This window comes from Alligator sinensis, unplaced genomic scaffold, assembly GCF_000455745.1.
Source record: "Alligator sinensis unplaced genomic scaffold, ASM45574v1 scaffold114_1, whole genome shotgun sequence".
Classification (NCBI taxonomy): Eukaryota; Metazoa; Chordata; order Crocodylia; family Alligatoridae; genus Alligator; species Alligator sinensis.
This window is the reverse complement of record NW_005842525.1, coordinates 880,254-893,207: the sequence shown is the minus strand read 5'-3', so window position 1 is coordinate 893,207 and position 12,954 is coordinate 880,254. Positions and strand designations below refer to the sequence as shown.

The window sequence follows — 12,954 nt, the reverse complement described above, 5'->3', positions numbered from 1 at the left end:
GGGGGGGGGGGGATTTCTCCAGCTTACAAATATATCAGGGGAGAGCACCAGGGGCTAGGTGAACAACTATTCACCAAAGCACCCCAGGGGAAACCCAGGAGCAACTGTCATAAACTCCTAGTAGGAGGTTTCAGATGGGATACAAGGAAGAACTTCTTTACGGTTCATGTGACCAGACTCTGGAAATAGACTCCCAGCGGTTGAAACCTTTCAACCTTATTACTTGCACATTAGCTATAACATAGGAAAGTAGGGCTGGAAGGAACCTCCTCAGGTCATCTAGCTCAGCCCCTCACTCAAAGCAGGTTCATCACAGATTAAACTAGCCCAACCAAGTGCCCATCTACCCTGCTCTTGAAAATTTCCAGGGATGGAAATTAACTTCTTTAAGTAGCTTGTTCCAAAGCTTGACCATCCTCCTAGTCCAACAGTTCTTCCTAAACTCCAACCTAAATTTCCTCTGCTGCAGCTTGATTTCATTGCTCCTAATCTTGTCCCTTATGGCCACAGAGAAAAGACTACTTCCATCCTCTATAATCACCCTTCAGGGATCTGTTAGCAAATCCCTCTTCACTCTTCTTTTCTCTAGACTAAATAACCCTGGTTCTTTAGCCTTTCCTCATAAATCTTGTGAGAGACAATGATTTCTTAGGGCGATATCTTTTACTGGACCAACTATGTTCATACAGGACTAACTATATTGGTCCAATAAAAGATATCACCCTAAAAAATCCTTGCCTCTCGTTTAATCTCTGAACTATCATGGCTACAACATCAATCTTACACTACTCCTAAATCTTGCATCCCAAGCCCCTAATCATTTTTGTTGCTCTGCACTGGACTCCCTGTGGATATCAGTGGTTCTTAACTTATTTGGACTCAAGGCACCTCTCAGAAAATGCCAACTGCTAGCTTTCACTTGTCTTTTGACTATGGAAAAATTAACATAGCAATTCTTCTGGTGCAAAGAACTCAGAAAGACCACAGCATGTCAGAATTTCTTTGATACTAGGAGTTCCTATTTGAAATCACTGAGTTTAACTTGTGAATCATGTAGAGGTATGTGCACACCTAACAGTGCTAATATTGTGTGGCAACCCACTGTACCTTTAAAAAGATCTCATGATACCCCAGCCACAGCACTCTGGTTGAGAATCAGTGAACTATGATCTTGTGGTATATTATTTCTTAAATAAAAGGTTTTAGAGAATTCAAGAATCTACATGTATTGACAAACAAGGTTTAGTCACATTTACTTTTAGGCTGGATTTTTCACCAAATTTGAGTTCCTTCAAAAGTCCATGTGAATTGGGCACTAAACTGACCTTCAGTTTAACTGTATTATTTGTTACTGCTGCCAGTCCTTTACTGCTGAAACATTTTCCTCACAGTTTAAAAAATCAAATGCGTCAGTCAGAAGAGGGACCACTAGCAAAAAAACTCACTGGTCTCAGTTCCTTATTTCATGACTGCTGTAGCTGCTCTAAGGTTTTTACCCTGTAATAAACCTTATTTCAGTTGAATGTTGCTTGTATGTGGGGAAGTCTGAATACAGAATACCCACCTAATGTTTTTTTCTACCAGGCTTTAGTAGGGGCTTGAGTCAGATTTAGAAAGTTAGTGTTAAATCCCTAAATTTGAACCTGGTCCTTGTTACTGCCATCCAGGGCCTGGCACAAGGGTGACATTTACATTATGTAAAACATATGTCTGGCCTTTGGATTCTGTCTCAGTGATCTAAAACAGGTGGCGGGGGGGGTGAAAGGTTTGGGCAGCCTCTACCCCTCCATACTCCAGGCCTGGGCATACGTGTCATGCATACACCATGATCCAGAACCACCATGATCGATGGTTGCATACTAGGTCAATAAAAACATGTCAGTAAAATGTTTGCAGATTGTCAGTAAAAGTCTTGGGTTGGCAAACTTGATTCCCACCCGCCCTTGTCATCTACCTTCAAACATCTTCCTGGGCTAGGTCCAAAAACATACTAGCACTCTCAGCTGATCCTACCCACTTAAGTTAGTTGAATGACATACAATGTGCATCTTGCAATACTCCCTTCATTTAGAAAGCAGCAAACAGACCAACACGGCTACAACCCAAACCCCTGCAACATGGAAGATATCGAATTCAGCCGTCTAAAATGGAAACTGTACAACATGAAAAAGAAAGAAGCCAAACTCAACAGCAACATATATTTTCTAAGCCTTTGCAAGAAACACAACATCATTCCCCGAGGACTGAACATCTACAGTCCCCTGACTACTACACACAACTCCAAATATACTTCACAGCTATGCAGAAGAACTTCAGAGAAAATTAGAAAGCATCTACTTTACCTACTCTACTCCAAAAGAGACCAACTCAGGAAGGATATCGCCATACACTACCAACAACTTAAAAGATAGAAATCCATGCATGTTCCCTGACAATATACAGTGGATACAAAGAGACTATGAAAAACTTTCTACTGCATTCATCCTACATAAAAAGAAGAAATGGAACAAATTACTCCAAGAACAAGAGTATGATCAGGCACAATGATGACTAACGTGAAAATAAGGACTATGCATATTATAATCATCACTGGCATAAAAACTGCATACTGTATATTTTAGCACAGACCCTTTGCAAACTTAAATTTCTACCAGTACTGCCAAGCTATACAGTATGCCAGATCCATTCAGACATATTCAGATCCCTGAAGGACATTGAAAGAAACACTACATACTCTGACCTCTGACTCATAACAACCTCTCTCTACCAGAGAAAAAGGCCATAGAATCTCTAAGATCTAACCACCAAATAGTAATAAAACCAGCAGATAAAGGAGGAGCCATAGTCATCCTAAACCGTGAGGATTACATAAAGGAAGCCAACAGACAGCTCTCTGACACCACCTACTACAAAGAACTACAAGAAGATCCTACTCCCCTTTTCACCAAAAAACTCAACAATACCATCAAATCATTTCCACCAAGATTACAAGAAAAACTACAGACCTTGATCCCCCCGCTACCTAACCCAGGGACTTTTTACATGCTCCCTAAAATCCACAAACAAGGGAACCCTGGCAGACCTATCATATCCAACCATGGGACCCTAACTGAGGAAATATCAGGTTTTGTTGAATCCATCCTAAAACCGCTTGTCACCCACAGAGCAAGTTTTGTCCAAGACACCACAGACTTGCTACGGAAACTTAAAAACATAGACCACCTTCCCAGGAACACACTCCTAGCCACCATGGACGTTACCAGCCTATACACCAACATCCCACACCAGGATGGCATCCATGCCTGCCTTACATATCTACAGGAACAAGATTACAACCCAGAATACAGACCCAAAGATATCACTGAGCTTATACACTTCATCCTCACACACAACAATTTCACTTTTAATAATCAACACTTCCTCCAGATGATGGGAACAGCTATGGGCACTAAAATGGCCCCACAGTATGCCAACCTTTTTATGAGCCACCTGGAAGAAGACTTCCTCAAGAACTGCACCATCAAACCCTTGCTGTACTTACGATATATCGATGACATCTTCATCATTTGGAGTGAGAACCTGGAATCTCTACTTGAGTTCCACCAGAAATTCAACAGTCACCATCCCTCCATCCGACTTTCTTTAGAATACTCCAACACCAACATCCCCTTTTTAGACACAAGGATCAGTATCCAGAAGGGTAAAATACAGACCACAGTATACAAGAAACCCACAGACCAACATACATATCTGCACAGAACCAGCAATCACCCGAAACACACCAAAAAAGCAGTGATATACAGCCAAGCCCTCAGATACCACCGCATCTGTACTGAAGAGAACACCCGGGATCGCCACCTCATCAATCTTAAAAAGGCTTTCACCCAGCAAGGACACTCCTCCAGAGAGGTAGATCGCATGTTTGAAAGAGCCACCTGGATACCACGTGAAGCACTGCTGCAGTACAGAAGAAAAACACGCACAAATCGTACACCGCTGGTTATGACCTATCACCCATCCCTTGAACCTGTACGGAAAATCCTCAAAAAATTGCAACCCATATTAGAAAGAGACCCTATTCTTAAAAAGATCTTCCCAGAGCCACCCATCCTAGCCTTCAGACAAGCACCGAACCTTGCCAACCTCATCACCAGAAGCAAACTTCCTCAAGCCCAGAACACACCAAAAGGATCCAGACCGTGCCAGGACAAGAAATGCAAAACCTGCCAACACATCTCCACCACCCCCACAATTACTACACCCCACAACAGAGCCATCAGCATCCCAGGATCTTACAGCTGCACCTCCAGGAATGTAGTATACCTCATCCAATGCACCAAATGCCCTGATGGAAGATATGTAGGAGAGACCAGACAACAACTGCGCACCAGAATGAACGCACACCGGAAATCTATCAAAGACAGAAATACCCAATTACCGGTGGGGGCACATTTCTCACAGGAGGGCCACACACTCTCCAATCTCTCAGTCCTGATCCTCAAGGGAAACTTACACAACACAGCCCAGAGACGAGCCTATGAGCTCCATTTCATCAACCTGCTGGATACTAGAGATCAGGGACTAAACATAGACATTGGATGTTTGATACATTATAATCTGCCTGGCAACTGACTCCCCAGCCCAGCCCCTGGCTTCTTTACTTTTCATTCCATCCAGGAAGAGCGCACACCACCTGCTGAAGCTTCCTTAGCCTGACGAAGGGTTTTTGAACCCGAAAGCTTGCTTAATAACTATTCTCCAACCATTTGGGTTGGTCTAATAAAAGATATCAAATTCACCCAAGGAACCTTGTCTGCCTATGTCCTTAGACCAACACGGCTACAACCCAAACCCCTAGTACAGTGTATAACACTCAAGAATCACAAATTAAGTAGAAATAAATATTTTCTAAAACAAGCAAATAAAATTAATACTAGTCAATGCTCAACAGTCCAATATAGCTCATAATTCTTTTCCTCCTTTTATTCATTAAAATTTTGGCTAATGAATTCTGACCCACCAACTACAGTTTCTGTGAGACAACTAATAATCCTTATTTAACAATCCAATTACTTCCCCTGTTAAGACTTTATTACAACATCTTAAATCTCTCAGTTAATTTTGTGGGAGAGAAGGCACAAAGCAATTTCTGCTCAGCTGATGTTTTACGAAAATTTTGTAAGCACCATCATGTATTTAAAATAGTTGAAGAGAAGGCCCTTCAGGAAAAGTAAATGAAACAGGAATAAAATAAGGCAGCTTCATGTTAATGCAATCAGATGCCATTAAATATCAAAAAAATAACTAATAGTCAAACTTCAATTTGGTTTATTTCAGAAGGGTATAAAAAAAATCTAGCATCCTTGTTACTGACTTCACTCAAACCAACTGAATCTCAAACTAGGTGTTGTTTATTTGGAAACTATCCTTTCCATACTAGAGACTCATGCCAGCCAACCCAATCATACCAGACAATCTATTTACTGTGGCACAATCAATGGCCCATGTACTTTCACATGGGCATAATGCAAAATTAGCTCCTTGGAGTAAGACTTTTAAGTTAGGAGAAAAGGACTGGAAGGAGCCCCCTGGGCTACTAATTTCAGTCCCTCTGGATAGTTATTTATCCAAGGAATCCCCCAAATCAGCACTTCAAACCCTCATTCACAACTACAAGGCACAGTACCTGAAGAACCAAAAACACCATAGCTAGGACCCTGAGAAAATCGTGATTTTGCAGACTGTGCGGGAACCATGAAATTCACCCTACGCCGCAATTTTTAAGGGTTGCGAGCATAGGCAGTGGAAGGCCAGGGCTAACAGGGTTTAGCCCCCTCAAATACGGGGCAGGGCTGAGGGCCACAGGGCAGCCTGGGCATGGGCTCTGGGAAGCTGCAGCAGGGGGGAGTGGCATACATAGACAGACATGGAGCCTGTACACAGCCAGGATTGCCGCAGGATGGTATGTGGAGCACTGCCCACCACAACAGGCAAGTCAGAGAAGGGAAAAGGGAAGGGGAAGGGATGTGGTGAGGGGAGACTGAGGCCCCCAAAGTGAGGGAGCGAGTGGGGAAGGGGCAGAGGCTAGAATGAGTGGGGCCCTGGGGTGGGTGGTGGGATGCTTGGAGCCTGGGCGGCTCATCCAAGGGCGTGGGGGGCTCCCAGCACTGCACACACCCTGGAAGAGGCCTGGGGGGCATGTGCCCCCCACATTTGTGCACGGGGTGGAAGCAGGCTGCCTGCTGGGCTCTGCACCCTGCTGCTGCTGCCCTGGGAGATGGCTCTGGGAGCTGATGGCAGCAGGCACATGGCATTGCGTGCTGCAGTGATCTTAAGGGATAAGTAAGGAGCTTCCAGGTTTTCTAAGTACCAGCAGGAGCTTTAGTACACCCCAGTCAAAGACATCTAGCTTTACTTACGGCCAACATCTAGTGCTTCAGATGTAAAGAGGTAAATCACCTGAATTCTTGTGATAAAAGTCATTTTTCAAGAGTCACAAGCCATCTTTCTCCCAGTTTTCTTGAAAAAAGGTAGTCAAACAGAAGTCTACAGAACAAACGTAGCCCACAGCCAGCATTACACTTTTCAAAGGCTGTACTTCCCATCATATGACAGTCCATTTTGATTTACAGTGGAGGCCTTTCAGGTGACAAGACTAAAGAGAAAACAGAGGGCAGATCTACAGTATTCACAAACCACAGCCCCCTATTAAAGAGGGCAGATTAAACTGTTTGCATTTTATGACAACTAGGTTTGGACATTAAGGCTATCTACAGCCTTTTTTCCCCAAATGAAACTTTTATTTTGGAAGCAAAGTGGATGTCCACGATATAAAATTTTCCTACTGGAGTGCTCTGCTCCTGACCCGACCACCAACCCCCAACAAAATGGCAGAAGAAAATACCATAAACAGATCTGAGGGTTACCATACGTCCAGGTTTTCCAGGACATGTCCTCTTTTTTGGCCCCCTGTCCTCCTGTCCGGGCAGGTTTTTAAAATGCAAGCAGATGTCTAGGTTTTTGCTCTGCCTCTGGCTTTTCCCCTTCTGCCAGCTTGGCTGCTTGGGGCAGCGGGGAAGGTGATTAGCTGTCGGGGGATCGCACATGGGCCCCGACAGCTGCTTGCAAGTAAAAGAAAGAGAGAGACAGAGAGAGAGCGTGCGCGCATGAACTGCATGTGCAGCAGGGCTGGGGGGAGCAGGGAGCTGCAGGTTGCGAGGAAGGGCCACCAGCAGGGCTGGGGGTACAGTCGGTCAGGAGTGAGAGGCAGCAGCAGGGCTGGGGGGGGGCTGTGGCTTAGAAGTGAGGGACAGACAGGGCATGTCACTGCCCCCCTCAACAATCATATACCCCTTCCCCTTGTCACAACCCAGTTAATCAGTGCCCATGCCACTAGCAAGACCATCCTCATTTCGCACACTATAGTCAACCAAGGGTTAAAAAGAAAGAAGTCCTTGCCAGAGACTTAAATTTATACCCACGTCACATCCAAGAAACGAAACTTAAGCATAATTTATGATTGGTTAGAGTAAAAGGGGATAGCCCTGCCATAAATTCCTGCAATTGGTCAAGAAACAAGCGTAAGCCCCTCTCACGTAACGGACAGAAAGCTTGACCCACTACCTTGTAACCTGATAGTAACCTGAGAGCACAAAGAACTGCTGCTTGCCAGATAATTAAAGATTCCACATAGCAGTTCATCATTGGACACCTTCGTTAGACACCTCTGTCTATAAATAGTTTAGCAAATTCCGCCCAAGTCGGAGAAACTCTAGGAGAACTCTGGAGAATTCAAAGAGGAGACACCTAGACACCTAAGCTCATCACTAGAGTGACTGACGGTTTGATCACCCGTCAATACTCCCCGTCAGCGCTAATTTTGACGTAGTAAAAGCCCTGCAGGCTCGATAGCACGCTTTCAGTGCTCCGTCCGTCATGAATTGATTGTGTAACCTGAACCCGCGTGCTCAACTATATAACTGAAGCAACTGTAACGGGACCAAGGCTCAGCCTGCGTTGTACGTCACTATCTGGGCGACGTAAGTAAACAATCTCCTGTAACCAACACGCATCTGTGTCTGGTTAATTTCACTCATCCATCACCTACCCGCCTGTCAGGTGAAAGTTTTATTACCCCGGCTCCGGGATTCAGAAAGCAGCAGCAGCCGGCTGCTCTAATCCCGACACCCCTCTCCCCTGCCCCACCTCCGCCACCCCAGGTGTCCTCTTTTTTGATACTGGAAATATGGTAACCCTATCTGATTTAAAGTGAAGTAGCCACAAACAGATCTGCTTTAAAATGAACTTATTCCACTGCTACTGAAATCCACTACCGTACAATCTTGCCATTCAGATAATTGATTCTACAACAGAGCACTTTGGAATTTATCAAACACAAAATATTCTAAAGAAACATTACAACTCCAGTTTACAATTCTCTGCTACAAGGCCACCAACAGCCTGACTACTAACTGACTGAAAGAAACACCTCCTCCGCCTTCCACAGAACACATCATCTTGGTAATTACCAGGATACCACAGACAGCTTGATAAAGACTGCAAACTACTGTGCTTACCTTCTGACATAGTTATGTATCCTTTTGTCTGTCATAAAAGGACAATAGCTTCTACTGCACATGTCTAATTCAGCTGGGTGGTAAGGGAATACTACCCACTCGTTTGCACAGGAAACCACAGAAGTTAAAATAAAATAAGGCTCTTACTTTTGAAGGCTGTTGAATTTTAATCTCCTGGGAGTCAGAAGCAGAATCTGATTTGGTGCCGCCGGAGTTTGGTTTCTCCTTTTTTCTTTTCTGTTTCTTTTTCTTCTTCTTAGCTCCCAAATCCCCTCCAGGACTTCTGTCAAGAAAAATTCAGAAGAGGTGAAATGATTAAAACCAATACCACAAAGCCTGAAATACATGAAAGTTAAATTTAGAAAAACACCATCCCTACGTATGAAAAACTAACAGCAGTTAACCGTGTAAGGGGAAAGAGAAGGGAAGAGAAAGCAATATCTTATAGAAAGGTTATCTGTGTTAGCTCACACTTGTTCCAGACATCCAGTACCCCAGTTTATAGGGTATTTGGGCACTCTTAAATAGTCAATTCCATTCTAAAGGCTTTTTTTATTTAGCAAAAACATGAAACGACTATTTCAACATACCGGTGCACAGCAGAAGTTTCAATGTCCTGTTGACCGTTTAATTAGCAGGAACATTCCACAGAAAGACATAAGGGACTTTAGTAAGGAAGAAAATGTGACCATAATGCACAAAAGTGAAAACTTGTCTTACGTCCGTAAAAGTGATTATTTAATTTTCAGAATGTAGTTCTGAGCCAAAGCTAAATACTATCACCCCTTAATCATAAAGGCCAGTTGACAGTTCTGATACTTCCAGCTAAGAATAATGGCTGGAATTTTCTAATGTTCCTAAGGGAATTAAAAGCACAGGTTCTTCTGAAAGTCAGTGGGACTTGTCTTACTAAATGGCAGAGGTGCTTTTGAAAGTCTTCCATATGTCCTCAGAAGCTCCTGAAACCTACCAATAGCCAAGCAGGTACTTCCACTCAGGCTCACTTTTCAAGGACAACAGGACCAGGGAAAAATCCAACCAGAAAACATTCTACATAATTTTTTTAGGGATCTTTGTTTCCAACTTGAATAATGATAGACAGACAGATTTAGATATTTATTGTTCAGATCTCACCAAGGACTGATGGGCAAAGTATCCAAATAGTCAGTTATTAAACAAGTGCTACAACTGGATGAGATTTAAAGGAAAAACCATACAAAGCTCCCTATCTGCATCCTGTTCTTGCAGAATTCAACACATTTTGGCTGATATCAGTATGAGCCCTTTTCTCTTTAAAGGGGACAATCAATTAACAAATAATCAAATGCTACAGTAGGACCCTGCAGACACAATGTATCACAGCAAATCACTGGATGGCAGCCGCAGTCTTAACAATTTTTGAAAGAGTTAACAGCAGCAAAAAAACAAGTGCATACGATTGGTCCTACAACCGATACAAGAAACTTTTGCCCAATTCAAAGAAAACAAGAAAAACTTCTTTATTTAAGTCATAGCAAGAAACAGCTTTGATTGTGTGTGACATTGGCAAGCACATAAGAGAGATTACTTGTTTTTTTCTGTCAAACTCTAGTCATGGGAACAAGTGGATTAACATATTGGGTTGCAACCATCATGCATCCTTACGAAAAGTACATCTGTAAAATCCATGCTTTCCTAGGGACCACTCTGACTGCAAAGGTTAGAGTGCCCAGTATTGACAACCCTCTCACTTGTCAATGCTTAAAAAAAAAAAAAAAAAAAAAAAAAAAAAATCACTAGAGCCTAAGAAAACTCTCAAACGCCCATGTTACAAGCTGAAAGCCTGCTTTTAGACAAGTTGCAACCACCCACTGTAAACACTCATTTGTATAGTAATGTCATTGTTTTCTAATTGGCCCCTGAATGAAAGACCAATCCTGAGAAGTGCATCAGCACTTCAAATTAAATTGCAAGAGGAGAATAAGGGACTTCAGGGCAGTGCTCAGCAGCTTTAGGGACTGGGTCCCAATAGCTCTCTCACAGGTTAGAGAACCCAAGCAAAGGAGGGGGGGCGGGCAGTGCAGTTTACATAGTTGGATTTTTTTTTTCTTGGATCTCTGCAAAAGCAAGCATTTGAGCCCAAATTGACTACACAGAATTTTCAGTTCTTAAAGGGTTCTTATGCTTGACAGCAGTTTATACAATTCTTCTTACAACAGTATCTAGATTCGGGCTGTGCAACTTCAGCACGGCTGGGGGCTGCATGCCATGCAGGTGGCACACAGTGGAGGGCGGACCCCTAGGATGGGATCCTGCCCCTTGCTGTGCTAGGGGCATGCATTTCCCCCACCTTCTGGGCAGCATCACAGCAACATACAACCCCTCACCTCCCTGGGCAGTGCCAGCAATGCACAGACCCACACTCCCTGCTATTCAGGCAACAGAAAGAGACAACTGTCAGGGTGGCCCATGGACCGCCAGCTTGACCAGCCTGACCTAGATTATCTGAAGATATAGAGAATCCTACTTCAATTATTTAGTTGACCTGCATGCTAAATTGCTAGACTATGTACACTTTGACTAAAACAGTCCCAAAGTTCTGCACTGAGGTTACAGCTATGAGCCAGCTGGAACATGGGCAAGCAGAATTAGCTTTTCCAGAATTTCACAATGTCTGGAAAAAGTTAAAATGTTGGGTATCTCACACCAAACAAAATTCAGAGCTAATTTTCTATATTATTTACGCTAAGGAAGATATTTAACTAAATACTGCTGCAAAGATTGAAACACAAAAAGGAAGCTTATAAGAAGCGGAAACTTGGACAAATAACTAGGGGAGAATATAAGAGCATTGCTCAGGCATGCAGGGATTAAGTCAGGAAGGCCAAAGTGCAGTTGGAGTTGCAGCTAGCAAGGGATGTGAAGGGTAACAAGAAGGGTTTCTACAAGTATGTCAGTAGCAAGAGGAGGATCAGGGAAAGTGTGGGTCCCTTACTGAATGGGGGAGGCAACCTTGTGACAGAGAATGCAGAAAAGGCTGAAGTGCTCAATGCCTTTTCTGCCTCACTCTTCACAGGCAAGGTCAGCTCCCAGACTACTGCACTAGGCAGAACAGTTTGGGGAGGAGGTGAGCAACCCTCAGTGGTGAAAGAAAAGGTTAGGGACTACTTAGAAAAGCTGGATGGGTACAAGTCCATGGGGCTAGACAGGATGCACCCAAGGGTGCTGAGGGAGTTGGCTGATGTGATTGCAGAGCCATTGGACCATCATCTTTGAAAGTTTGTGGTGATCAGGAGAGGTCCTGGATCATTGGAAAAGGGCAAACATCATGCTCATAATTGAGAAAGGGAAAAAGGAGGATCCAGGGAACTACTGACCAGTCAGCCTCACCTCAGTTCCTGGAAAAACCATGGACCAGATCCTCAAGGAATCCATTTCTAAGCACTTGGGGAGAAAAAGGTGATCGGGGCAATCAGCATGGAATCACCAAGGGCAAGTCATGCTGGACCAACTTGATTGCTTTCTATGATGAGATGACTGGCTCTGTGGATGTGAGTAGACCAGTGGATGTGGTGTGCCTTGATTTTAACAAGGTTTTTGATACAGTCTCCCACAATATTCTTGCAGGCAACCTAAGGAAGTATGGGTTGGATGAATGGACTGTATGGTGGATAGAAAACTGGCTGGAGTATTGGGCTCAGAGAGTAGTAATCAAAGCCTCGATGTCTAGTTGGCAGCCAATATCAAGTGGAGCACACCAAGGGTCGGTCCTGGGGCTGGTTTTATTCAATGTCTTCATCAACCAACTGGAAGATAGCACAGAGTTCACCCTCAGCGAGTCTGCAGATAACACCAAGCTGGGGGGAGCAGTAGATATGCTGGAGGGTAGGGCTAGGGTTCAGAGTGATCTAGACAAATTGGAGGATTGGGCCAAAAGAAACGTCACAAGGTTCAACAAGGACAAGTGCAAAGTCCTTAGCACAGAACAATCCCATTCACTGGTACAGGCTGGAGGCTGAATGGCTGGGCAGCAGCTCCGCAGAAAATGACCTGGGGGTTATAGTGGACAATAAGTTGAATATGAGCCAGCAGTGCGCCCTAGTTGCCAAGAAGGCTAACAGGATACTGGGCTGCGTTGGTAGGTGTGTTGGCAGTAGGTCAAGGGAAGTGATTATTAGGGGTGTGCGAGATGGGCCGTATTCGATTTGGATTTGAATTTGGCCTGAATCGGGGACAGTGAATAGATTCCTTGATTCAGATCACTGTCCCCAATTCAATTCGGCCGAATCCGAATCTAAAGATTCGGTGCCGATTCAGAGAATCAGCGATTCATAGATTCTAGGGTCGGAAGGGACCTCAATAGATCATCGAGTCCGACCCCCTGCGTAGGCAGGAAAGA

General features: G+C 43.9%; 1 protein-coding gene across 1 annotated transcript in view; it reads right to left on the bottom strand.

Annotated features, from left to right (window-relative positions):
* NMT2 (N-myristoyltransferase 2) overlaps positions 1 to 10,231 on the bottom strand; it is a 35,273-nt gene extending 25,042 nt beyond the window's left edge. The window contains exons 1-2 of the mRNA XM_025213364.1: positions 10,221 to 10,231; positions 8,724 to 8,859 (exon numbers count right to left, since the gene is read on the bottom strand). Of these exons, the coding sequence (XP_025069149.1) occupies positions 8,724 to 8,859; positions 10,221 to 10,231 (147 nt within the window). The remainder of the gene's footprint in view (positions 1 to 8,723; positions 8,860 to 10,220) is intronic.
* Positions 10,232 to 12,954: the final 2,723 nt, after the last annotated feature.